Genomic DNA, 25,776 nt, shown 5'->3' on the forward strand with positions numbered 1-25,776 from the left:
TCAGTCTCGGGGGCTGGAAGCAGCCGCTCAGCGTCTGCGAGCAACGCGTGCAGCTCATTTCGATGCTGCGGATCGCCAGTCAGCACTTTCTGTTCTTATAACCATCTGCTTACGCGGCTCTATTTTTGAAGAGATCTGCTTCTGGTCTGCTTCTTCAAGCCTCTGTCATCTTTTTCCCCGGCTCCTGTGCCAGGAATCAAGACCTCACGGTATAATTGAGAGTGCTCGGCACTTGGTCCTCGGATCTTCCTCGTTCCGGGTGGCCGTCTCCTCCTCTCCTTTTCACCACTTCAACCTCTCTCTCACCTTGATTTTTCCTCATACAACATGGACAAGGCGGAAAAATTGCTGCACTCATCTTCACATCCTTCGCTGTCGCCGTCGTCGTCGCTCAGACGCAGTCAATCGAAAGTGCGCCAGAAACTGCAGGATTTCAAAGAGAAGCAGCGACGCAGGCACAATCGGATCAAACGCAAAGCGTCCACTGCCTCTGATGCGATCATGACCAGCTCGTCACGGCCAGCTAGCGATGAAAGACGCGCGAGTATTGCCTCGGATTACAGTTTTGACGAGGCCTCCTGGAGTGGAAGGTATCAAACAAACCCCAGGGCTGGACTGGCAGCTAGAAATTCTTCACATCCAGCTTTTGATTCAAAGGCTTCTGCCATTCCTTCTCATTCATGATCCTGACATATCACCTTTTTCTGTAGTGAATACGACTCATCATCCGAGGACGAACAAATCGGATCGATAGCACAACAGGTCTCTCCTACCGGGTCACTTCCTGCCAATCTCGACCTCGCTGGCCGACCTGCTGATCAAAAATCAACCTCTGCGGCCTCGTCATCTGTCGCGCTAGGTCGAGGACCAGGCATTGACAGAGTGAGGACTCTCCAAAGCAATCTACAAGGAAACTCAGCTGCGATCACCGGTCCATCATTCTTGACCTCTGTCTTCTCGGCTGCCCAAACTGCAGCAAACACTCTCTCCACTCTCACCACCGGCGTCACAAACTCGATGGCCCGCGGCATAGACTCTCCCCTTGCTTCTACTGAGAACTCGCCAATGACTACCCCAAACCTGTCCTCTGATTTTCCCCATGGTAGGCCCAGAGCTGAGACCGAGCCGATTCCTCGCAAATCCGCAGAATTTGACGATTCCACGCCATCGGTAGCGCGAACGGTAGCAACTATTGGATCTGGTCATCTGACTCTCGAGAGCATCGTCGAAGGCCAAGGATCAAATGAAAACGGAGCTCCAGGTAGCATCGCTGGCGGCTACTCCTTGAACGACGAGAACGTGCAGTCAGAAGCCCACGAGTCCGGCGCTGCAACCCCTGCAAATCCCGCGTTTGGCGAAAGCACGACGAACCTCGCTAACACCGAGCGCTCAAACTCAAAGCGCAACTCCATGACTCGGCGACGAGGGTCCACTGCTAGCCAGATGCCTACACCGACTGGACTATCAAGTATTGCGCCCCAGATCTCTCAGCAGCCGCGAGTGACTGGCTTTGCTGTCGCAAATAAGAAGCGCAACAGAGAGTTTCACCAGCTCTTTCGATCGGTGCCTGAAGATGACTATCTGATTGAGGACTACGGATGTGCCTTGAGTCGAGAAATTCTACTTCAAGGTCGTCTATATATCTCTGAGCAGCATATTTGCTTCAACTCGAATATCTTTGGCTGGGTCACGAATCTCGTGATTTCATTTGATGAAGTGGTGGCGATCGAAAAGAAGACCACGGCAGGACTGTTTCCTAACGCGATTGTTGTCCAGACTCTGCATGCGCGCAACGTGTTTGCCAGTTTCATCTCCCGAGATAGTACCTACGAACTCATGTGCTCGATCTGGCATAACGGCGAATTGCCAAGCGGAACACCGTCCGGATCTTCTGACGAGGAGTCGGACAGCGAGCGGGAAGAAGCAGACGGCGAACGAGGTGGTGACGGAAGCGATGCAGACGGAGATGGAAACTCGGGTGATGGAGATGGTGATGGAAAGGGAAATGGCGATGGGTTAGACGAAAAGCAGTTGGAATTAATTGGTCCTCTGAAACACGCTCCTACTACCTGTGGATGTCCGCCGAACGAGCATTATGAGAAGATTGTCTGTGACGAAAAGTTCAATGTTCCGGTAGGTCGGTTATGCACTCTGCTGTGGGGTGATGACTCGACTTGGATGATGAACTACACCACAAACACTCTCAAGAACTTTGGTAAGACCAGTACGATTATGTGATTGGAAGATTGTGCTAACAATTTGCTTTTGTACACAGATATGACAAAGCCTACACCGTTTGAGCCCGACGCACAAGGTCACAGAGCGCGAACGTTTAGCTACATCAAGCCTTTGAACGCCAGTATCGGTCCCAAGCAGACAAAATGCCTGACGACCGAGACGCTAACGTTCTGGGACTTCAACGATCACGTCACAGTCGTCGTCTCGACCGAGACACCGGATGTTCCGAACGGAAACCTGTTTGTGACAAAGACAAAGTATTGCATAACATGGGCCGAGAACAATACCACGCGAATGCTGATTATGTGCACTGTTGAATGGAGCGGTAAGAGTTGGATCAAGGGACCGATTGAGAAGGGTGCGAACGAGGGACAGGCGCAGTCGGCGAAGGACCTGGTGGCGGCGCTGAATCACGAGTTCCAGCCCAAGGCAACGACGAAGAGCAAGAAGAAGAAACAAAAGAGCAAAGGAACGAAGAAGTCGGAGCCGGTCAAGCAAATCCGGCAGCCGGTACACGAGACGGAGAAGAAGTTTGACGGAACGTACATCACGTATATTGTCATCGGCCTGCTCGTCCTCGTTCTGATTCAGTCAACGTACCTAATCTTCGGTGGCCGCGGCAGCAGCCGGTCGAGATCCAACGCGGTGAAGAAATGGGACGCGTTATGGGACATCGAGGAGCAGTATCTATGGGACTGGATCGAGGACCGGACGCAGTGGGTTGGTGCGAAAGACGGGGTTACGCACGCAAAAGATGTGAAACCGCGGGGATGGCTTAGCAGACATGAGGTTGAGGAGGCGATTGCGATTACGCAGCAGCGTCTGGATTTCTTGCGCTCGAAGCTTCATATTGAGGAGGCGCTTGTCGAGTAGTTTGTGTAGGAATATTATCTGCTGTTAAAGTGTTCTGGAATTAGTAGGATGCCGGAAGTACAAGTTTGGCGATAGATTAGATTCGAGATGATTGTCAATCTACCAGGAACACGCGTGAACACCAATTGACCTTCAATGCATCTTTTATATCTAACTACGATAAAAAGCAGCATCCAATATGTGATAACAGGATTATTCGTCGAAACTGACGCAATCGCCGAAGTTTTGTTTATCCCCGCCAAAGGCTGCGGGCGATAACCTTTTAAGTTAGCGTCTGACGCTCTTCCGAGAACTGCTTTCTCCCCCGCTATCCCGCACCGCTCCTCCCTGCGCTCACCTCTCCACCGTCTCTCTCGACACTTTCCAACACAAACAACACACTCAATTGCATCTGAAAATGTCAACCGCGTTTGCAGAGAAATGCCGCAAGGTCGTGTGCATCGGCCGCAACTACTTTGACCACGTGCTCGAGCTCAACAACGCGAAGCCCACGTCGCCGTTCTTCTTCCTCAAGCCACCGTCGTCGATTCTGTTGCCCGGCCAGGGCCCAATCCTCGCACCGACTGGCGTCAAATGCCATTACGAGGTTGAGCTCGCGCTGGTGTTTGATAAGACGGTGCGGGACTACGATTACCGTGGCAAGGACGAGAAGACGGCTTTGAATGAGGTCATTGACCAAATCAGCGGTATGCTTGGTTTTTTTTAAGCAGTAGAGACTTAAAGCTGACATGAATAGGCTACACTGTTGCGATTGATATGACCGGACGTAACGTTCAGGACGAGATCAAGAAGAAGGGTCTTCCCTGGACCACTGCCAAGGGTTTCGACACCTTCCTCCCCGTCTCGTGAGTCGTCCGCCGCAACTCATTACTACCAGAGAACAGTCTACTAACTCCTCATCCTCTCTCAGAAACTTCATCCCCAAGTCTGCCATTCCCGACCCCTCCGACGTGACCCTGTTCCTGACCGTCAACAAGCAGACCCCATACAATCAGCACGACTCCACCAACCTCATGATGTTCAAGATCCCCGAGCTCGTCTCCGCCATCTCCAGCGTCATGACCATCCAGCCCGGCGACATCATCCTCACCGGCACACCCAAGGGCGTCGGCTCTGTCGTGCCTGGCGACCACATCGATGCTGGTCTTGAGGTTGACGGCAAGGTGCTTGAGGATAGCAAGATCTCGGTCGATGTTGCTGAGAAGGGTGGTATCTATGCGTTTGGAAAGTAATCATCTTTTTGTACTTTTTGGCATAATGTTTGGCCCATGAATTGATCTCCTTGATACAGCACAGTTGCTGCATTAATACATTACATTATAATCCTTATCATCGCTCATCTTCTCTATCCTCAGTATTATCCTCATCCTCATCCTCGTCAAACCCAAAACCAAAACTAAACCCACTCTCCTTCGCATCCATCAGCTTATCCCACTTCGACTCGCCCAGCGACTCTGTCCACTTTTTGATTTTCCCCTCTACTTCGTCAGTGAGCTCTGCCTCGCCTCCCAACAATCTGTCAACAAACATGCTCAAAATATCCTCGTCCGGGACCTCGTTCTCGTCATCGTCGTCAGAGCTAGCTCGCTTCTTGTTTCGGAATCCAGAAATCTGATCCTTCTTATTGTGGAAAAACCGCAACACACTCATGATATGCGGTAGCGGGACAAAGTTCTGCGTCAGCGCAATCGTGTCCTCCAGATTCACCACCAAATGCCACCACCCGCTCGGCACATACAACACCTCGCCCGACCTGCACACGCCGTGTCTGAACCCCGGCGTCGCCAGCGCAGCCTTGTGGAACTCAGACAGCCACTCCGCGATCGACAGCGGCGAGGTCACGCTCGACTCGTCCGCGGAAGTGTAGACCCCTGGGGGAAGAACGTCGGGTGGGAACATGACCCAGTACTTTGCGCCCTGGACGACGGCGTTCCATGCCGATGTCGCGTTGGGATCTTTGTGGAACGTGCTTCCACTGCGCTCAGGGCCGATGATTATCCATCTGTAGTCGGGACGGATATCTTTCAGCAGGGTGAAGTAGTCCGGCTTGAATATACCCGGAACGTCGTACTCGACCGTCATACTAGTCTTATCACCAAACTCCCGGTCAAACAGATACAAAGGCGACTCGTCCTGATTCGACGCCATATACTGCCCGTAGACATCAAGCCGCCACCGCACGCATTCCTGGATGAACTCGATCTCGCCATACTCCTTCAGCAGCTCTGAGAACGACCATTTCGGCCATTCGTGCGATCGCAGGACAAACGGCTTATACGCCCACTCGCTGTCAAACTCGGCCTGCGTCGGAGTCTCGGATAGATAAGGGATCTGAATGCTCTCGGACGAGTAGTGCTCCAGACACGCTTTGAGGTACTCGGTCGTGCAGGCGTGCGTGCAGAAAAACGGCCGGTACAAAACATCAGAATACAGCCCGTCGCAACGCACGCGCGCCTCTCGCTCCTCCTCAAGACCATAATACGTCCGTCTCCAACTGCCGTACCATTTCGTAGGCGGTACTCCCCGCTCGACAAACAGCTGCTTCCACAGATCCTCCTGCGTCGCAAACGCAGAAAACACCCGGCTGCAATATCCAACCCGCCGAAGCTCTTCCGCCCCAAACGTCTGCAGCACAAGGTTCACCATCTCATCCGGCAGTATCGCAAAATACCCCAGCTGCCGCGTCCGCAGCGCATTACTCTCCCGCTCGACTTGCCCCGCATCTTTGCTCGACAGAATCAGGTTCCCTAACGGCTGGATTCCCAGCGGATGTGTCTTGTCAATCGAAATCACCGGTGCAGGCACGTGGTTCAGCTTCACGCGCTTGCGTGTCGTGTGGCGGTCGGCATCGTGCCGTGTAGCGAAAGGCTGTGGTGGCCTGGTATCCGGCATCGGTGGTCGTGTGGGCTGTCGTCGTTTTCTCGTACTGGGGTTTGCTCAGAGTCCAGATCCGAAGAAATCAGTTCTGCTCGGGTTTAAGTTTATAGATCAGGGGACACCAAAATCGCACGAAATAAAAAAATAGAAAAAAAAAGTGGCAAAAATGCAGTTAGAAAATATTTATAGCGATTGGTGACTACTATTTCCAGAAGAAAACGATAAACAATAATAATACAGTGGAAAAATCGACTAATCACATAACCAAAATCCAAAGACCGAGACATATTCAATATAAACACTCTTCAAACACATATTTCCTTAAATAATCGCATATAAATCGAATATACATCTGAAGAATTCAACGCCAAACTAGAACCCTTTTTTACTCCTAAAAACTGATTGCACTACACGAAAAACCATCCTATCCTAAATCCCATAACCCACAATGTAAAGATCGTCTTGAAAAAAGAAAGATAAACCGAAAAACTAGCACTTAAACATCGATTGAGACCATCATGTTGCGAACAACAGTGCGAAGACGCTCGATGACGAGGATATGCATCTTTCGCTGCCGATCAGAGAGCTCAAAGTCAGCCTTGTCAGATTTGCTAAGATCAAGCTTGCTGTTGATGCCCTCGACCAGATCGTCAATTTGGCGCTCACTCTCCTCCTCAGGTGCGGCCTTGGCGTCCTTAACAGCAGACTTCTGCAGAGCGCCGACAGAGAACCGACGAGTAGGATCGATGTCGAAGCGCGAGCCGATCGAAGGGTAGGATTGATGGTGCTCGGTGCCGACAACCGCGGGAAGCGAGGGATACAGACCGGAGGAGGACTGCACCTGGATCGAGGCGTAGGGAGTTAGGTGCGGGCTCGAATTGCTGATCGGGGTGAACGACGCAGGCTGCAGCGGCTGCGTCTGCGCAGACGAGCTCGACATCAGCGGCTGCTGGTGCTGTGGGTGCGGACCGGAAGGCGCAGAAATTGACGAGTACGACGACTGCAGCGGAGCAGGGTGGGACGAAGAGCTGTACAGAGAGGTCGAGAGCTGGTTGAGGAAGTGATCGGCCTCAAGCATCTCCTGCTTCGTCTTCAAAGCAGGAAGAGTCGTCGGGTGCTGAGCCGGCGGCTGCGAGATCTGCGAAAGCGGGAGCGGGTAGTGCGAGTGGTTCTGCGACTGATAGTTACCAGCGTACTCGGTAGACGGCGGCACGACTCCGACCAAGGCCTCCAAGGCCGAAAGACGGGATGCCATATCCTGTCCGTATACTGGGGCAACACGGTGTCTCTTCACATCTTCGACAAAATCGTTGGCGGCATCAAACACACGCTTGCGGGGCATGTCTCCATGAAGGCCTGCAAACGGGGGAGGAGCATACTCGTGCTGATAACTGGGCGGGACGCCAGAAGCTGTGGAGGCATACTGAGGCTGCTGCTGCTGCTGCGGTTGTTGATGGGTGGCCAAAGGCGGCACATAGAAACCAGTGTTGTCGTGATGGGAGACAGGGATAGAGTAGTGCTGGCTCTGCTGGTGCGCGTTGTCGGGGTTGGGCAAAGGCAAGTGCGAGTAGCCGACAGTGTAAGTCGAGTACTCCTCATTAGACGACGACGAGCTCTCGCGAGCATTCCACGCGGCACCCGAGACCTGCGATGACCGGTGCGGACGAGAGTTGTCGGAAAAGGCAGAGTCGTCGGCATGTGTCTTGACGTGTTTCTTCAGATCTTGAGGGCGCTTGAACGGCTTTGAGCAGAAATCACAGCGGTGAGGTTTGAGCGGCACGTGGACACGCAAGTGGGACGTGATGTGGTCGCGCTTGACGGTCGAGGTACGGCAGGAACCCCAGGCACAGGTCAGACAGAGATTATTTGTAGATTTGCGGCCGACATGGTGGTCGCAGAGATGGTTGTAGAGGTCCTCAGCCGAGGCAAAGGTCTCTGAGCAGGCGCCCCACTGGCAGGAAAGGCCGTCTGAGGGCGAGGCCGGCTGGCGGACAGACTGAGCTGACGAGCCCGAGGACGACTGAGCAGCAGCAGGTGAGGTCGAGTCCTGGGCAAGCTTGTAGGTCGGGGAGTTTGCGGCAGAGGAGTAGGAGGAGGTGGTCGAGAGCCGTCCACCGGAGGACGAGGTGGCGACTGATGCCGTGGACGAGGTCGGCGAGGTAGAGGAAGAGGAGGCTGCGGCGGCGAATCCGGCGGAGGCGTGGTCAACGACGAGCGACGATATGGACGGGTAGGACGCGGCCGGCATGAAGTTGGCGACGGAGGACATGGCTGGTGAGTGGGAAGGGCGACGGTGGGGAAGAAGAGAGGTTCGCTGGTGAAGGGCAGAGTTCGTCTACGCGGGGATGGGCAGGCTTTGTAGTCGCAGATGAGCGTGGCACAGTCGTCGAAATTTATAGGGATTTATGCAGCCTTGCTTGGCATCTTGGCGCCGTCTTGGAGCAGGAAAGAACGGGCGAGGCAGGGCGGAAGGGGTAGAAGGGAGGTTGTTGGAGATCGACAGCGGGCAGAGTAGAAAGGCAAGCAAAAAGAGAGGAAGGAAAGGCGGTGGGGAGGCGGCAGAGGGGGGGAATATGGGGAAGACGGCAGGGAAGCAGACTGGGGAAGCGGGTGACAGAAGCGGTGAGGTTCAGACCGGCTCGCCACGCCAACCAGAGGCCAATTACTGAGAACATGCGTCACTTTACTCGACCTCGACTGCACAGCCTCCAATTACTACACGGCTGATAAGAACTAGCGACCGAGAAATGAAGATCAAGAAGTAGACCGGATGACATAAAGCGTGCCAAGGGCCTATTTATTGCGCAATTCTAATACTACGTTATGGTGATGAGACTGTTATAGTGAAGAAACTCCATATTTCTATTTCTATCCATTAAAACACAAAAGCATGCAAAATGATCAAGTAAAAACACCTTTGAGACATGTATATCTATGAACACTGCAAATTAAGAAACGAAAGCGATACCCATATTAAGATTATTATTGTAATCGTCACCTTCTTCATGATTCATCCCCTTCAATGAGATTATTGTATATACGACCGACTAATTCATCTTGCTGAAATAAGATGCTTAGCGACCCTCGGCCTTCTCTGCGGCGTCGTCCTCAGGCGCATAAGCGTACTTGGAGAACGAGCGGACTTTAGCACCGTACCAGTAGAAGAGATACGGGATAGCGCAGCAGGCGAGAGAGATGAATGCAAGAAGAGAGCCAGCCCACTCGTTTCCGAGTCGGTGGTACATCTGGATGGTGAACAAGGGGCAGGCGGCACCCCACATCGAACGCAAGAAGGTCTTGGCTGCGAGCGCGGAGGCGGCGTGATGCTGATACGAGTCGACGATGTAGTTGTTGGCCGAGTTGTAGAGCAAGCAGAAGCCGAGACCGCAAGGGAAACCAGCAAGGCAAGGTCCGACCCAGGACAAGCGCGGGTAAGAAGTCCAGGCAAAGATGAAGAGACCAATAGGGATAAACCAGCACGAGATCATCATGGGGATCAAGCGGATCTCAGCTGGCGGGTGGCCGTTGTATCTCTTGCTAAGCTTGATGTAGTGCCTGTTGACAAAAGGCGAGAGACAGGTCGAGAGGACGACACCGACTGCGATGGGGATGAACATAAGACCGGTCGAGCCACCGCTCATTCCCTTGCCCTCCTGGAAAACAACGGGGTAGGCAAAGAAGAACATGTAGAGCAAGCCATAGACAACGGACATGTAGATCGACATCAACAAGACAATGAGCTCGCGGCAGAGCAAGATCATGGGACGGCAAAGCGAGACCTTCAACATCTCGCCGAGAGGACGTCGGTTGCGCTCAAGGTCAGTGACATAAGTGCTGTCGCCAGTCTCCTTCCGGAGCTTGCGGGCTCTTCTCTTCAAGATCTCAGGTGCGAAAGTCTCGGGAATGGTAAGAGCGACGAGGACGTAGATGGCACCGCTGAAAATCAAGAAAACGTAGTAGATCCATCTCCAGGAGACAGTGTCGCCAATGTAACCACCGACAATGGGACCGATGCAAGGACCAACGAAAGGAGCAGCCGAGAAGGTAGCCATGGCAACACCACGCTCTTCATCGTCCCAGAGATCGGCAAGAGTACCACCGACAAGGGTCATGGGTGCGGAGAAGGCAACACCATCGATGAAACGAGCGACGAGGAGAGTTCCGATGTTCTGAGCGACAGCGCAGGGAACAATGAAAACGACGGCAACGGCAAGGGTAGTGAGGTAGACAATCTGTCGGCCGAAAAGCTCAGACAGAGGAGCAAATGCAAGAGGACCGACACCTAGTAGGGATAGTTAGCAATAGGAACGATGAGAGAAAAAAGGAAAGGGAGAATGCTTACCAAAGCCAATGACGAAAAGAGTGACGGTCAAGATTACGACTTCTTGTGAGACGTTGAAATGTTCTTGGACACCAATGATATCACCGGTGACGACAGCAGAGCCGAAGGCGACAGCGAAACACAGAAGAGCGACGACCATGGTGCAGTACCACTTGTAGCCCCTTGACCAGTTCTTTGGGTTGCCGGGATCGCCGGGTGTAAAGGTGACGAGCTTGTAACCCTCTTTGTCGGTGACATAACCGTCCTGGTGAGGAGAGACGTATTCTGTCAGATCAGCCTGGGAGCTGACGGCAGCGACAGGGAAATTGGCGGCGTCAAGAGGTTCGATGTGGGTAGGTGCCGTATGAAGATACGGCTGATGACTAGCCGATATAACGGGAGCCAAACGCTGGCTCTCAACGTCGTAGAGCTGAGAGTCGGCTTCGGTATTGGAAGATGTCGACATTGTTGATATTGAATTCTTCGATTCGAGTATTGATAGTGAAGAGGTATTAGAGATACCACAGTAAGAATGTGAAGTAGAGGATATCGAAAAAAGAACAGCATCAGGGGAGCAGAACACAGGAACTATATAGTGTGGGAGACAAAGGAGAGTCCAGCGGAAGAGACGGCAGAACAGGTACCTGTCGACGACAGTAGTGCCGTAGTGCCGCCTTGGGAGCCAGAAGAGAGTTGAGGTCTGTGAGTGAGGATGGATCGAACCCCTTGGCCGGCACACCGGTGCCGAGTTCTTCACTGTGCTGCTTCGGTAGTCGGCATTCTGTGGCTCAGTCACGGGCGGTGCAGATGTGGCGCGCCACCTGTGCTACGCTGGTGCTACGCTGCCGCCACCCCTCACCGCTTACAGTTTGGCTCGTATTCTGCGCGGGCCGGCCAGCGACAGTGGTGAAAGCGGCCTAGCTGGATCCTCAGTTTGTTGAATTTCAGTTTGCCCGTTGCGTCATTGATCTCGAGGAACAAGGTGCCGCTATTGTTTAGGCCTGAATGCAGACGGTGCTGCACCCGCGCATAGTCTAATCGACACTGAGGTATTGTTCGGGTTTAAGCAGCACCCATTATGGGTTTCTCTGCTGTTTTGGCTGCTTCCCCTCACAATTGATTATTCCAATATATTTGTCTGTTTATTTAATTTAGCTTCATTTCATTCGAATATCAACCATCTCTATTTTTATTGCTCCTGCGATATGTGCTCAGGAGCGCGAATACCGGTTCATCGTTGCCGGTTGTGTATCTGACGTCATCGACCTTGATCCATTTTAGCTCATCCCCAGCGCGGGAGCCATCTCTATCTCGTCTTCGCTGCTAACTCAAAGCGGCACAAATAAGCTCGTCTTCGCGCCGATGACGTTTGTTATAATCGAATTGTCTTTTGTTTTTATCCGTCTCTGAGCAGGAGCCACTCGAGCACAGACGCCGGAAATGTAAGCGTCGTGAGCTTTTCGTAGCGCAGCCGGACTAACCGAGCCCAACAATCTTTGTCTGCTCTGGAGCAATTGCCTCTTTTTCGGGAGATATTGGAGGTGATTGGTATAGCATGTATCAATGACAACACACAGAGGCAATTGATATATTTTTATGCTTATAATTGATATAGATATGTGGTATCCGGCTCAACAAAGAACCGCAGCCCGATGATATCAGAGCCTACACGGCTGGTCAGTCGTGTATGCTATAGTTCAAGTAGGCTTTTTTTAATCTTTACTACTCGCAAGCATGCTTTCAGTCCCCGTCTATCCCCGTCTATACTGGCTATTGTCGCTCTACGTGATTTCATCATCGATCAAAGCTTATAGCCTAACTGACACTAGCTGCCGGCATCTATCGGAAGCTCTCTTCAACCGCTTCATCGATCACAGATACCAACTCGACCAAGTACCTCTTATTGACAACACAATTTTGCTTTCTGCAACGCCTCTCGAGACCCGCGGAGAATGACGTATATCGTTCTTTCTTCGATTTAGGACTCGGCCTTTAGCAGTGTCGTTAGGCTACGCCGATTCAAGTCTATATAGAGTTGTATGCGCTGAAATGTCTGTTCCCCCGTAGACGTAAGCAGCGTGGTGGCGATAGCTGCAGTTGCAGCGATTGCGCTTGCCGCAAAGGCAAAATGACCTGAAATAGTCGCCATTGTTCTCTTTGCTATACAATCGACCCAAGCACATGGCAGTCTAGCGTTGCTCCCCGCTGGGGGCAAAAAGGCGACAAGCCAACCGTTGCCCACGGATGACTTCGTCTGCCTCGCGATATCACCAATCGTTAATCAATTGCTTTCAAAAACTTCCTCACAATCAAACCATCCTACATCGGTGCCGCAACTAGAATTCGCAACAGTCGAACGTGGATCTTCAACAGTTTACAACGCGAAGAGCGCTCGTGACAGAATATCCCGTGGCAGGAAGCACGTGACTTACCGACACCCGGCCAGAAACGGTGTACGGAAGCATCGCACCAGCTCGTCGATGAGCTTTGAGGAAGGTGCAGAGCAACAAGGGGAAGAAGGATGATTGTAGAGACTTCCGTAGCAGAACCGAGTAAAAAATGCAGCAAAGTGGTGCATCTGGCCGTAATAAACACAGCAGACGCGACTAGTGAGCGTGTGCCGAGTGCACTGATTATGATAGCTGACTTTACACCCAATTCTACTGTGAAGGAATGGAAAGCGCGCCCTTGGTAAACATCAGAGGACCTCACTTCACTCCTGTTTAATGGTCTTCAGAGCAACCCGTCGTCTTTTCACCAGGTTTTTCTTTTCAAACTCATCAGCTTCGCCCTCGTTCTCGTTCAAGCCGACCGCATTCACTCTCGCGGCCACTTTCTTTGCCGTACAGCAGCAAAAATCCCCCTCATTTATCGACCAGCTTCGGGACTGCCATCCATCCCAGGCCGTTGCCATCTACCAGGCCGCCCTTCGCTACCCACCCTGCCCAGACTTTCTCTCAATATACCCGCCATTCGATATGCCGCCTGCAAACCAGGCCCCCGGACGTCCCGGAAATCTCACTCCCGAGCAGGAGGCTAAGTTGAAGGAGTTCTGGCTTCTGATCATGAAGACCTTCGGCGTCCAGCCCCCTCCCTCGCTCCTCGAATCCTCCGCCATTTCGGCCACAGCTTCCATCAAGTCTGCTAACGGCAGCACTGCTGTTTCCGAGACTGCGGAATCCCACGACAAGAAGAAGAAAAGATTCGGAGTATTCCGAAAGAAGGACAAGGAGAGCAAGGAGAAAGAAAAGGAAAAAACAAACTCGTCGACAATCAGCAGCCCCTCCATCGCCAGTGCGACAACAACTGACGACAATGATAAATACGGCCAATCAAAGCAGTTCAAGACCGCTATCGCCGAAATGACGCCTGAGGAGCTGCGCGTCGCGTTCTGGAGTATGGTCCAGGCCGATCATCCCGACGGCCTGCTTCTGCGATTCCTACGCGCGCGCAAATGGGATGTCAAGAAGGCACTCGTCATGATGGTCTCCACCATGCACTGGCGCTTGAAGGAAGTCGATGTCCAGTCCATTATGTTCAAGGGTGAGGGTGCCGCGCTTGCGGAGCACGATGAAGGCTTCCTGAAGCAGCTGCGGATGGGCAAGTCCTATCTTCATGAAACAGACAAGGAAGGAAGACCCATATGTGTTGTGCGAGCTCGTCTTCACAAGCAAGGTGACCAATCTGAGGATGCGCTCAACAGATATACCATTTACGTGATAGAAACTGCCCGCATGTGCTTGAAGGACCCCGTCGACACCGCGACCGTTATCTTTGACCTCAGTGACTTTTCGGTACGCTCTCTTATTCAGTTGATGCCATTTCCAACTTGTTCTAACATACGTTTTTTAGCTCGCGAATATGGACTACGCTCCTGTCAAATTCATGATCAAGTGCTTTGAAGCTCACTACCCCGAGAGTCTGGGTGTCTGCCTAGTCTACAAGGCCCCATGGATTTTCCAGGGTGTCTGGAACATCATCAAGGGCTGGCTCGACCCAGTTGTCGCGTCCAAGATTCACTTTGTCCGTAACTCTGACCAACTATCCGAATTCATCGACCGCGACAAATTATGGAAAGACCTCGGCGGCTCCGACCCGTGGGAGTACCAATATATCGAACCCGTCAAAGGCGAGGACGACTTACTCCAGGACGTCGAGACGCGGGAGAAACTGCTTGAGGAGCGCGCGAAGATTGTGAGAGAATATGAAGACGCGACCTGGACTTGGATATACTCGTCTTCCAGTGAGGCCCGGCAGGCGAGATTTGACGTTGCAAAGCGTCTCAAACTGGACTACGTCGGCCTAGATCCCTACCTGCGCGCTCGCACGGTTTACGACCGCATCCACTACATTGACTTGAAGCGCAGCACAGCCTAAAAGCCTTTCATGTCGTGTTTCTTTTCCTTATTCTATCTCCAGTTTCTATCTAATCCTCTCTTTTATCTTGCTATTTTTATCTTTTTGGTTATTTTTGCTTATTTCTACTTCCTTTTATTTGAAAACTGGTGTCTTTTTGAAACGTGTACCTATGATTCTTGCATGATGTCCGCACTGTAGAGTTCTGCAGGTGTATTAGTATGCAACCCAAACTACTTTATTTTATCTTCCATGCCTGTTTTGTACGCTTTCACCAAAAGTACGAAGAGTTTTTTTAAAAATATCGATTTCGAATGAACTGCTACATAAATCGCAGATACTGACACCTCTAACAGAGACATGAAGAGTAACAAAAATCAATCAAGCCAACCACAATAAACTCAAATACAAAAGACAAATGTATGATTCCAACGCATATACCCGAATTTACAGAATGTTCTCTTCCTCCTCTGATATCGAGTTCTTGATACGGAGAAGGATCGTCGTCTTCCACTTATCGAGCTTCGAGAATTGATCGAATTGAAAGACCTTGTCTGTGAATCGCTCTTGGTCGCCGTCCTCGTAGGCGGAGATAATGTCCTGCAAAAGACCGAACTCTCGGGTCTGGAAAAATGAGGGGTCCGCATCAGCGTACTCCTCCACCGACCGCTTGGCAGCAACAATGTCCTGCGTAATTTACAAAGTCAGTTGGAATCCTATATGCAAAATATGAAGGGAAAACGGGGACAGCGCACCTTGTTGGCGATATGACATAGGCCAGCCCGGAAGAAGTAATCCTTGACACTCCACTTTGTGAGATTATTTGTGAGACTGTTCTTCGCGACCATTTCGTACTTTGCAATCGCTCTGATGTAATCCTCTTTCAGAGCCGCGACCTCGGCGACCTTGAGCCAGGCCTTGTTTGCCAGACTGCATGTGAAATCATGATGAGCAAGTGATTGAGAAACGCAACTATAAACGCAAATGACAAGAAAGAGACACATACGATTCAGCACCATCATTGGAAAACCATTCGCCAGCGTCGTCGTAGGCATCCATTGCGCGGTCCAGATCATTGAGATCGTTCTCGTACAGCACCGCTAGATCTTGCTTGTATGTCGCTGCTCTGCGGAACTGGCCCTTTGCTGTGAATAAGGTGATAGCCTGGATCAATAGTCTGGCGGCCTCTGTCGGAGTTGGAGCTGCTGTTAGCTACGCAAATCAACTAATAACAGGTGTATAGACAATATTCACATACCGGAAGGATCAACCTTTCGGAAAGCTTTATATCCCTCGACGTAGGTGTTTGCCGCTTCGTCCTTCGATTCCGACTTCAGCTGCATCTCAGCAGCCTTTTCAAACGCCTTTCCAGCGCCAACCACTGTTTATGACAAACTCTTGTTAGAACATAGTATCTTTCCGACTCAAGTGGTGGACTATGACGTACTATCTTTTTGAAGCCTGAAAGCGTTCGCAGCCTCGACGTACAAATCGCCGGCTTCCTCGTATCTCGTACTGCTCGAAAGCATCCCGAAAAACCCTGACGACGACGCCTTTTTCTCAGCCTAGATATGCCGTTTAGCTGTTAGCCAGGTGCCGACCAGATCCGGTGCGATCACAACTAGGCAGATTGCATGCTCATGGCCTATCGTACCTTCTGAAGTAATGCCTGTGCGTCCGACATGATTATAGCTCTGTCTTCTTCTTCGACCCGTAAAACAATAAGTCTTCAACTGAAATATATCTAGATAAAGATAAGAGGAGAGCCTTTTGAGCGTGAATAGGTCTGTTGAGTCTCGAGATTCGCTGTAAAAGCCGACGCGGGGGATACAATACGAGCTGGAAAGCTGATTATACTAATTCGGCTCTGTGCTTCCCACGTTTACCCGGCATCATCTGATCGAGAAGCCCGCGCCACAGAGCCCGTGATCTGGGCGAGCTCACCTTCTTGTCTCTACAGTGTGTCTGCTTATTTGGTGGTTTAGACGGTTTCTCTATGATTAAAGCAGGTGACGGAAATGATAATGACAATGATTAAGAAATCCGATCACAAAAAAAACGACTGTGGCAGGGAAACGGGCGCCTACGACCACTGGTCCAACGGCAACCGCACAGATTTGAGACGACCAGCACACCGGACGTATAAGATGGCTGTGGGATGAATAGAGTATTATAACGCTCTTTTGGTCTGAAGCGAAATAAAGGAATTGGACAGCATGTCAGATGCAGCCTGTTCAATGCAGACTCTCCCGGCGGTCGGAGTCATGACGAGTTTTACAGAATGGCTACCCACAATACCCTTCAGATATCATCTTACCAACTCTGTTTAAGCTTCAAAACCCTTGATATTTACTGATATTTGAAATCACCGCAGAATATATGCGTGGTTACGCGCAGACTGAGATCATGGGTGCTGGGGAGCTAAGTGCAGCGACAGAGGTCGATCACTTCGTGATGGGTATTATTCCCACGCAAGATTCTGAGCTCCTATATGCGATTGAAGACTGCACTTTTGCTGTTATTCAGAAGCTCTGAAAAGTAATTTCTATGCCTGCAAGCACCGCAAAACTTAGAACAGCTATATCTGGCTTTTCTTCTCTACGAGTAACATATCCAACAGCCTCTTAGTCCAGTATATGCTTCCTATGTCTCGATATAATATTACACGTATATAAAAGACAGTTAGGAAATACATAATAGTGAGATTAATTACATAAACTACAGTACAGATGACTTTATCAATGTTCATATTCAAAAGGCTGAACGGCTTGATTCGGTTGCCGTGACAACGGCTGTTGTTGTTTCCGTACTCTACACCCCAAGTTTTCTACCAGCCCGAATGCCCATCGCGTCTCTCCCACTTCATCTCCAACTCCAAACACCAGCCCATCAGTCAACAAGAACCTCGCGCCACTCGATTCAGTCATGTCTTCGCGCACCACGAGATCGACTCGATCGACTCGCTCGTCTGTAGCGTCTGAGACACTGTCTCCGGCCGTGACTTTGACAAAAACGACGCGATCTCGCAAAACTGCGGAATCAAAGACCACAACAACAAAGACGACCACAACCAAACCTGCAGCAAATCGCTCACGACGCGCAAAGAAGGTGGTCTATGACGAAAGCGAGGATGAGCAAAACAGCGATGACGATGCGAATTCTGTATCCTTCGACCAGGCCTCGTCTGTTAGCAGCACTCCTCTCGCTCAGCTGTCCGCGTCTAAACAAAACACAGACCACGGCGCGAGCCCTTTGTCGCCTACGACGCAGCATGTTGACAGACTCAGACGTCTGACGCTGCAGTCTCCGATAGCGGATAGCGACATTGCTAACCGCGAGAATATCAGAGAGTCAACACTTACTCCAAAGCAGTTGCAAACACCAATCATCAAGCCCGAACCGCTGGACGACGTTTCTCCCTCTCGCCAGAATGTTTCTGTTGTTGGGCTTGATCCTGCTTACCCCAAAATGAAGGCAAGCACAGAAGAGGCTGTGAAGGAACCGACTCCGGTTCCAGAGGGACCTAAGCAACGCCTCGTCATCACCAACCTGGTACTCAACAACTTCAAGTCTTATGCCGGCCGCCAGGAAGTCGGACCTTTCCACAGCGTAAGTGAATTTTTTTGATCGTCTGATATATTGCCCTACTAACAGATTCCATCAGTCGTTCTCTGCGGTGGTTGGACCTAACGGTTCGGGAAAGTCCAATGTCATTGACTCGCTTCTCTTTGTATTTGGTTTCCGCGCCAACAAAATGCGTCAGGCGAAGCTCTCTGCGCTGATCCACAATTCAGCAGTTCATCCGGATCTTACTCAGTGTAGCGTCGAAGTGCATTTTCAAGACGTGATTGATAATGTGAGTCTATCTTTTTGTCTTGGTTACTATGGGAGAATAATGGATGCTAATTCATGTTGATTTTTGTAGCCTGATGGGACCACGTCCTTCGTTCCTGATTCTCGACTAGTAGTCGCTCGTCGCGCTTTCAAAAACAATTCGTCCAAGTACACAATTAACGACCGCGAGAGTAACTACGGTGAAGTCACCACATTACTCCGTGAACGTGGAATCGATCTCGACCATAAACGATTCTTGATTCTTCAAGGAGAGGTTGAAAGTATTGCGCAGATGAAGCCAAAGGCAATGAACGATAGTGACGATGGGCTTTTGGAGTATTTGGAAGATATCATTGGTACTTCAAAGTATAAAAAGCTGATTGACGAGTCGGCGGTCGAGGTTGAGGCTTTGAACGAAGCTTGTCATGAAAAGCTCGGACGTTTGGAGATTGTCCAGAAGGAGAAATCGAAGCTTGAGGTATGCATTGGATTTTTTTATAAGGTGCGACGGGCAATGCTAATTTTATACTTTGCAGGATGCTCGGAAAGCTGCCATGTCCTATATCAACGACAATAATGAGTTGGTACAGAAGCAGAATGCTCTTTATCAACTGTATATTACTACCAGCCAACAGAACGTCACCGTTACCGAGGAACTTCTGGTATGCCAATTTGTGTCTTTCTAGACTGAGAAATTGGCCAGTCAAAAGCTAACATTGTATACAGGCTGAACTCAAGGCTCAACTCGAAGAGCAGTTGGCCAGCAACAAAGGCAACCAGGACGAGGTCAAGTCGCTTAACGACAGCTACAAGGAGGCAATCGAGGAACTTGAGACTTTCCGAGCCCAGGCCAAAGCTACCGCAAAGGCTCATGCTAAGCACGAGCGTGATGTTGTCCAGCTTACGGAGAGGAAGAAGCATATAGCGGCAAAACAGGAAAAACTCTCGAAGCTCATCGCAAGCGCAAAATTGTCTGTCAACAGTTCGGCTGGATGGATGTCAAACTACGATGAGGAGATTGAGCGTCTCTCAAGCGAAATTGAACAGCTACAGAACAACCTCCAGGGCGAAGAGAGCAAGTTGGAGGAGATCAAGGAGAGCCTTGAGGGTAGTACGAGAGGTATCTCTGACGAAATCGAGCAGAAGAAGAAACTTCTAGAGCCCTGGAACGAGAAGATGAATATGAAGATCTCTGAACTTGATGTTGCAAAGAGTGAGCTTCAAATATTCATTGACCGACGTGCAGCGAATGAATCTGCAATTGCAGATCAGGAGGCTAGAATTAAAGAGATCAAGGTCAATGGACGTGCAAAGGTGAGTGTTTAGCTTAGTGGAATCATGAAGGTACTACAGAGACTAACATTTGCTTGTCATTCTAGGAACAAGAGATCGAGAACTTGAAGGTGGAGCTTGCGCATGTCAATGAGCAGATTGTTCTAGGAGAGGACGAATGTGCTCAAGCTTCTTCCGCGCTTGACGAAATGCGACAGCAGGTGTCCATCGCTCGCCAGCGAGTCCAGGAGGCGCGAGAGCAAATGGCTGCCTCAGAAAGCCAAGGTAATGTTCTCTCCAGCCTGAAGAGACTTGAGGAATCTGGACGCATCAGCGGATTCTATGGCCGTCTAGGAAATCTTGGCGCCATTGACGAGCGTTTCGATGTCGCCATTTCCACTGCTTGCCCATCGCTCAACAACCTTGTCGTGGAAAGCGTTGAGACGGGTCAAGCCTGTATCGAGTATTTGAGAAAGAACAACCTCGGTCGTGGCATGTTTATTTTGCTGGATCGGTTGGCTCAGAGAGACTTATCGCCCATTCAGACTCCAGAGAACGCGCCTCGTTTGTTTGACCTTGTGCGACCCAAAGATCCTAAATATGCGCAGGCATTTTATAGTGTTTTGCATGATACCCTTGTTGCCAAAGACATGGCTCAAGCTAACCGGATTGCGTTTGGCAAAAAGAGATGGCGTGTCGTGACCATTGATGGTAAACTCATTGATACTTCAGGAACAATGAGTGGTGGTGGCTCCAGAGTTTCTAAAGGTCTGATGAAGAGCAAACTGTCTGACGGAATCTCTGAGAAGGAGTTTAAGAAGATCGAGACTGAACTTGCGAAGGCCGAGCAGAGGTTCCAAGAGGAGCAAGCCAAAGTCAATGTGATGGAGGATGCTCTATCAGAGTTGAAGAAGAGGAAACCGAAGCTTGAGGTGTCTATTTCAAAGATCGAGCTGGAGATTCAAGCCATGGGCACTCATCTGCTGGATGCTAAGAAAATGCTTGCCGAGCTGAAGTCTGAGCTTGATTCGAGCTCTGCGGATGATGCTGCTGTCAAGAAGCTCGAAAAGAAGATCTCTGGGCTCGAGGCCGAAGCTGAACAAATTCGCTCAAAGACGTCGTCTATCGAAGATGAGATCAAGGGGCTCGAAGAGCAGATTATGCAGATTGGTGGTGTCAAGCTTCGGATTCAAAAGTCAAAGGTTGACGGTATCATGCAGCAGATCGAGATCAGAAACGAGCAGATCTCCAACAGCGAAATGGCGAAGGCCAAAGCTGGAAAGGAATCTTCCAAACAAAACAAGGCTGTGGCGACTGCTGAGAAGGAGCTAGCAGAGGTGGAAATCGAGTCCAAAGCTGTCGAGGAGGAGCTAGCTGGTGTTCAGATGCAGGCGGACGAGGTTGAAAAAGTAGCAAACGAGGCAGCCTTCACTCTCGAGGAAATGCAGGAAAACGTCAAGGCAATCAAGCAAAGAGTTGACGAACGCACCAAAGAGATCAACGATTTCCGAAAAGTTGAGATCGATCTCGAGAATAGAATAGAGGTACATGAGAAGGAAATTCGAGAGAACCGGGCCAGACTAAAGCATTGGTCTGAGAAGCTCGCTAGCTTGGTGCTCCAGGATACTGGCGACGAAGATGAGATGCAGACTGAACTGCCTACTTACAGCGAAGACGAACTCCAAGGAATGGATAACGACGAGTTGAAGGCTGAGATTGCTCTATTGGAAGAAAAGACCGATAAGGCGCATGTCGACCTCGCAGTTATTGAAGAATACCGCCGCCGCGAGAAGGAGTTTGGTACGCGAAACGCAGATTTGACGGCTGCTGTTGCTCAGCGTGATGCTATGAAGCAGCGGTATGAGGATCTACGCAAGCGACGTCTGGATGAGTTTATGGCTGGATTCAGTCAGATTTCGGTCAAGCTGAAAGAGATGTATCAAATGATCACAATGGGCGGAAATGCCGAACTCGAGCTCGTTGATAGTTTGGACCCGTTTTCGGAAGGTATCCTATTCAGTGTGATGCCACCAAAGAAGAGCTGGAAGAACATTTCGAATCTGTCTGGTGGTGAGAAGACTCTCAGTTCACTGGCTCTTGTTTTCGCGTTGCATCATTTCAAGCCTACTCCGCTCTATGTCATGGACGAGATTGATGCTGCGCTGGATTTCCGCAACGTTTCTATTGTGGCTAATTACATTAAGGAGAGAACGAAGAACGCGCAGTTCATTGTCATTTCCTTGCGAAATAACATGTTTGAGCTTGCTCAGCAACTTGTCGGCATTTATAAGGTCAATCATATGGTACGCTATTTCCTTCCTCTTACCTTTGATTTCACAGAACTAACCTGCTTCGAATATAGACCAAGAGTATTACTCTGAAAAACCAGGAGTTGACTACGATTGTTCGAGATCGCAGAGTCACTGAGGAGCAGCAGCGACGGCAGCTGCAGACCTAATTAGAGATTGTTAAGATACCTATGGATGATTGATTATAAGAGGCTGAAATTGTTTGAATCGTTTTGCTATACTAAATTGTATGAGAAGGTGAATATAATGAATGCATGTGTTTATTTGTATGAGCGGCGTAGTATGGTTTGCAGCTTTGTCTCCACGTGTTACAAGCTTGAGGAGGTTTGCAGTCTAGTGATTACAAGGTTCCCATTTTGGCATTGTGTGCGTACTACCCAGTGATCAAGTGACCAAGGCCAACAAAAGATCCGTTCCAGTGTTGCCAATGACTAAATCATAACATCTTGCAATAAGCAAGTAACAGATAGTGTATATAGGTATTCACGAGTTCTGCAGCTATCTGTGAAGCTGAAGGTAAAGCATATAAAGGATGGCACGAGCAGAAATAGTGGCTGAGTATGTCCGCGCTTAAGTTAACTCCCAATCCGCGGACGAACAGCACCCGTAGAAGCGCCTATCTATAAATAATTACAGCTTCTTCACCATAAGTTCTTATAGCCACCTGAAGCTGGAACTCCGGCTTGATATTTTGAGGCAAATATAAGAGCTTGTTAGCTGAACTTCTCACAAAAAATGGGGCTCCTGAAGAAAAAGCAACCTCGGCCTGAAAGCGTCTACGCGACTGCTCCCTCTTCGTCAAGGCCCACCCCGCAAGTCGGAGGGGCATACGGACAATTCCCACAACCACCGTCAACGCAGCAAATCAACTACCAAGCTTCCCCGTCCCCTGTGCCTGTCATGAGTGCTACAGTTTATACAGCGGTCGCTGCAGCGCCGGCGCCGAATTTACAGACGAGGCCAGTTTCGACACAGCCCGCAGCAGCAGATCCGTTCGCTCCTCGATTCTACAACGTCTCGCAGAAGTCCAACTTGTACCAGCGCGTCGTGCTTGTTCACGGAGGTGCTGGACCTCAGAATACTCAATTTGATGCTTCGATCACCGTTCATCATCACCTCGCGGAGTTTCCACCGCTAACGTTTCCGGTCGCGGATGGGTATTTCAAGGCGCTTGTCCATTTGTCTCCCGGATCTAATGATCTGCGATTTGTTTTTAATCCACCACCTGGAATGGGCTCTGGTCCTAGTTCTTCAAACCTACAGCTCAACTATACGCCATTGCTACAGAACGCGCCTCTTCATCTAGCGATTATGGTTGCTCGAGACAGCGAATTCAAATTCGATTCCCCACCGGCAAAAACCGAGAGTGAAGGAAATGGACTGGAAGCGGCATCGCGAAAGCTCAGAGTGGCGGGATATCTTATGCAGGCCTTTACGGGCGAGCAGATGTCACGAAACGGAATGGGTCGCAGAACGTTCAGGCTTGATGAAGAGTGGGCGCCTGATACCCTCTCACGGTATGACGGGAGATCAAGAATGACTGCGAAAATTCATGTGATTCGGTCGGACAAAACGATGAAGGGTAAGACAAATTGCGCTGCTGTGATGGGTCGTGGTTATCGTGCAAAAACGGAACTGACTCTCTTTAGAAATCCGAGACGCAGATGTTGCACAGCAAAACGACAAGGGCAAAGACACAGGAGGACTGTTTGATTATGCACTAAACGCTATACGAAAGCACGGCGGTCCTTTTGCTCCAACGCCGACTGGGGAGGATACGCACGTCGCTGTCTTGATTTTGGACAGTAAATGGGACCCAAAGAGAAATCTGATCAGAGGGCATGCTGCAATTGGTGGAGGGTCAGAACATATCAAGCTGGCTATATTCGGCAGTCACTCGACGTATAGCTGGCCTTCACACATTGAAGATGTCGTTTCTTGTGTATGTAGACGTACGGTTTTGATGCGTTTAGGAGTGCTGTCAAGCTGATTCTCTGTTATTCTAGTTTTCCGATACGACTCCCGCGGACACTCGAATTATTGCAGACGACTGTAACGAGTCCGGTCAATACTTCAAGGCTGCCAATGTTGGAATAGGCGCCTTCATGCATGAAGTAGGACATTTACTTGGTTGTCCGCATCAGACGTCTGGAGTGATGCTTCGAGATTATGTTCGGCTGAATCGCACTTTTTGTGTCAGAGTAAGTAGCCTGTTTATTTGACATACATCGACCTGGGAATTGACTGTTTAATGATTTAGGAGCCGATATCCGCTGAGCACCGAGTGAATATCTGCCTGCCTAAAGATGAATGCGGTTGGAATCGGTACGTTGGCGGTAGATAGCCTTCACTTTCCTTGATCAAAGACTAACAGATTCTGTGTAGACTTGATATGTTGAGATTTAGATGTCATCCGATGTTTAGACTCCCTGCTGAGCCAATTATCATGAAATCAAGACCGGCGATTTTCCCGGTTGAGAACGGAGCAATTGCTACATCGGCGACAGGCATATACTTGATTGAATTGCATTATGACGGACTTTGCCGGGCGCACTTGGAGTACCCTGACGGTCCACAGAAAGAGGTATTTCTTTTTGAGGAAGAACTACGGACAATACTTCCTGATAAGTACAAGATGAAACAATTCAGCCTGTTGGTACTCGGACTGGGTGAGCAGCAGATCGAGATTGGGGATTTCAGTGCTCTAGTGCGAAGTTCGCGTACGGATGTTGGCCGGGCCCCTATGTTTGACAGCATTCTTCCAGAAGCCGACGCGATTCCATCGACTGCAGCACCGGTGAGGGTACTGTTCAGGCAAATCCGTCGGATCAGAATCTATCACGGGCAGGCGGTTGACGGCCTCGAGTTCTTCTTCGAAAGCGGTTCGGCGATGTTTGGAAACAGAGGCGGCTCGCCTTCCGATTTTGTGTTTGAGCCTACCGAGCAGCTGATTGGGTTTCAAGTTCGATCAGGAGCCTGGGTTGACGCGGTCCAGATTATTACGAACTTAAGAAGAAGGTTGGTGCACTTTGCTTGTTTTATTAGATTTTTGACATGGCGGGAGATCAGTTGTATTAATTTTCCCGCTCTTTAGTGCCGTCTACGGAAACACGAAGGGGGGCTCCGCTACTGACATAATACCCCCACGTGGATACGCGGTTGTGGGCGTACATGGCTATGTCATGGTGAGTTTTTCCGGACAAACATCCGTATGATATGAAGTAGTTCAAATTAGCCTAACAAAATCGCACAATCTAGAGCTGGCTGACCCGCATCGGTATCATTTATGCCGGGACAGAGTATCTTTCTAGCGGGTATTGACGAAATGAATGCACGACATGATGCCATGTGGGCTGATATAGATATAACAGAGAGAGAGTCAGCATGATGCATGTTCGCCGAAGAGTATCTCTGAATACTATTTTTATCGCACGGAGCGAAATTGGCACCGGGTACTCTGAGGAAAATAGAATTAATCGTACTAAAAATCGCCTAAGATTCCCACAACGAATATTATCCAGTTATCGTGCGTAGCTCGGCTACTACTGGCCTGACGCATTACCCATGCAGACAGTAATATCAGACGCTGTCCTGCTGTCGAGATCGCGGTGCTGATTGGCGACGTGGTTCAGCGGGCCAAACACGTGTGCCGTCCGTGCCCCGGAGTCCTGACGTTTGCATCCAGGTTGCCTACGC

The 25,776-nt window shown here is 50.2% G+C and overlaps 9 protein-coding genes across 9 annotated transcripts; 5 read left to right on the forward strand and 4 right to left on the reverse strand.

The window, feature by feature from the left end:
* Nucleotides 1–64: 64 nt before the first annotated feature.
* BZA70DRAFT_255488 (uncharacterized protein) lies at nucleotides 65–3,344 on the forward strand. Its single transcript, XM_064910783.1, has 3 exons — nucleotides 65–590; nucleotides 711–2,215; nucleotides 2,276–3,344. Exons 1-3 carry the CDS (start codon nucleotides 328–330, stop codon nucleotides 3,109–3,111), a joined length of 2,604 nt encoding a protein of 867 aa, XP_064769857.1. The 5' UTR covers nucleotides 65–327; the 3' UTR covers nucleotides 3,112–3,344.
* Nucleotides 3,345–4,428, forward strand: BZA70DRAFT_275150 (uncharacterized protein). Its single transcript, XM_064912104.1, has 3 exons — nucleotides 3,345–3,797; nucleotides 3,848–3,956; nucleotides 4,022–4,428. Exons 1-3 carry the CDS (start codon nucleotides 3,509–3,511, stop codon nucleotides 4,341–4,343), a joined length of 720 nt encoding a protein of 239 aa, XP_064769858.1. The 5' UTR covers nucleotides 3,345–3,508; the 3' UTR covers nucleotides 4,344–4,428.
* On the reverse strand, nucleotides 4,142–6,127 carry BZA70DRAFT_115564 (uncharacterized protein). The gene has a single exon (XM_064909450.1). It carries the CDS (start codon nucleotides 6,001–6,003, stop codon nucleotides 4,441–4,443), a length of 1,563 nt encoding a protein of 520 aa, XP_064769859.1. The 5' UTR covers nucleotides 6,004–6,127; the 3' UTR covers nucleotides 4,142–4,440.
* Nucleotide 6,128: 1 nt separating this feature from the next.
* Nucleotides 6,129–8,559, reverse strand: BZA70DRAFT_115549 (uncharacterized protein). The gene has a single exon (XM_064909449.1). It carries the CDS (start codon nucleotides 8,255–8,257, stop codon nucleotides 6,485–6,487), a length of 1,773 nt encoding a protein of 590 aa, XP_064769860.1. The 5' UTR covers nucleotides 8,258–8,559; the 3' UTR covers nucleotides 6,129–6,484.
* Nucleotides 8,560–9,062: 503 nt separating this feature from the next.
* On the reverse strand, nucleotides 9,063–10,775 carry BZA70DRAFT_236114 (major facilitator superfamily domain-containing protein; the record flags this gene model as incomplete). Its single annotated transcript, XM_064910366.1, has 2 exons — nucleotides 9,063–10,270; nucleotides 10,331–10,775. The coding sequence occupies 2 exons, from the start codon at nucleotides 10,773–10,775 to the stop codon at nucleotides 9,063–9,065; spliced, it is 1,653 nt and encodes a 550-aa protein (XP_064769861.1).
* Nucleotides 10,776–13,287: 2,512 nt separating this feature from the next.
* Nucleotides 13,288–14,686, forward strand: BZA70DRAFT_236057 (CRAL-TRIO domain-containing protein; the record flags this gene model as incomplete). The annotated part of the gene is made up of 2 exons (XM_064910365.1): nucleotides 13,288–14,103; nucleotides 14,162–14,686. 2 exons carry the CDS (start codon nucleotides 13,288–13,290, stop codon nucleotides 14,684–14,686), a joined length of 1,341 nt encoding a protein of 446 aa, XP_064769862.1.
* BZA70DRAFT_115673 (putative vesicular-fusion protein sec17) lies at nucleotides 14,662–16,516 on the reverse strand. The gene is made up of 6 exons (XM_064909451.1): nucleotides 16,320–16,516; nucleotides 16,113–16,230; nucleotides 15,924–16,046; nucleotides 15,672–15,852; nucleotides 15,421–15,595; nucleotides 14,662–15,352 (listed from the first exon to the last, which is right to left on the reverse strand). Exons 1-6 carry the CDS (start codon nucleotides 16,347–16,349, stop codon nucleotides 15,113–15,115), a joined length of 867 nt encoding a protein of 288 aa, XP_064769863.1. The 5' UTR covers nucleotides 16,350–16,516; the 3' UTR covers nucleotides 14,662–15,112.
* Nucleotides 16,517–17,590: 1,074 nt separating this feature from the next.
* On the forward strand, nucleotides 17,591–22,229 carry BZA70DRAFT_266235 (RecF/RecN/SMC; the record flags this gene model as incomplete). Its single annotated transcript, XM_064911013.1, has 7 exons — nucleotides 17,591–18,274; nucleotides 18,330–18,521; nucleotides 18,591–18,977; nucleotides 19,036–19,161; nucleotides 19,226–19,813; nucleotides 19,879–22,074; nucleotides 22,134–22,229. 7 exons carry the CDS (start codon nucleotides 17,591–17,593, stop codon nucleotides 22,227–22,229), a joined length of 4,269 nt encoding a protein of 1,422 aa, XP_064769864.1.
* A 422-nt stretch (nucleotides 22,230–22,651) lies between these two features.
* BZA70DRAFT_275166 (putative peptidase family-domain-containing protein) lies at nucleotides 22,652–25,583 on the forward strand. The gene is made up of 7 exons (XM_064912105.1): nucleotides 22,652–23,662; nucleotides 23,730–24,022; nucleotides 24,087–24,281; nucleotides 24,341–24,405; nucleotides 24,466–25,098; nucleotides 25,175–25,265; nucleotides 25,339–25,583. The coding sequence occupies exons 1-7, from the start codon at nucleotides 22,816–22,818 to the stop codon at nucleotides 25,399–25,401; spliced, it is 2,187 nt and encodes a 728-aa protein (XP_064769865.1). The 5' UTR covers nucleotides 22,652–22,815; the 3' UTR covers nucleotides 25,402–25,583.
* The last annotated feature ends 193 nt before the right edge of the window (nucleotides 25,584–25,776 follow it).

Source organism: Myxozyma melibiosi, assembly GCF_037950935.1.
Source record: "Myxozyma melibiosi strain Phaff 52-87 chromosome Unknown BZA70scaffold_2, whole genome shotgun sequence".
Taxonomy (NCBI): domain Eukaryota; kingdom Fungi; phylum Ascomycota; class Lipomycetes; order Lipomycetales; family Lipomycetaceae; genus Myxozyma; species Myxozyma melibiosi.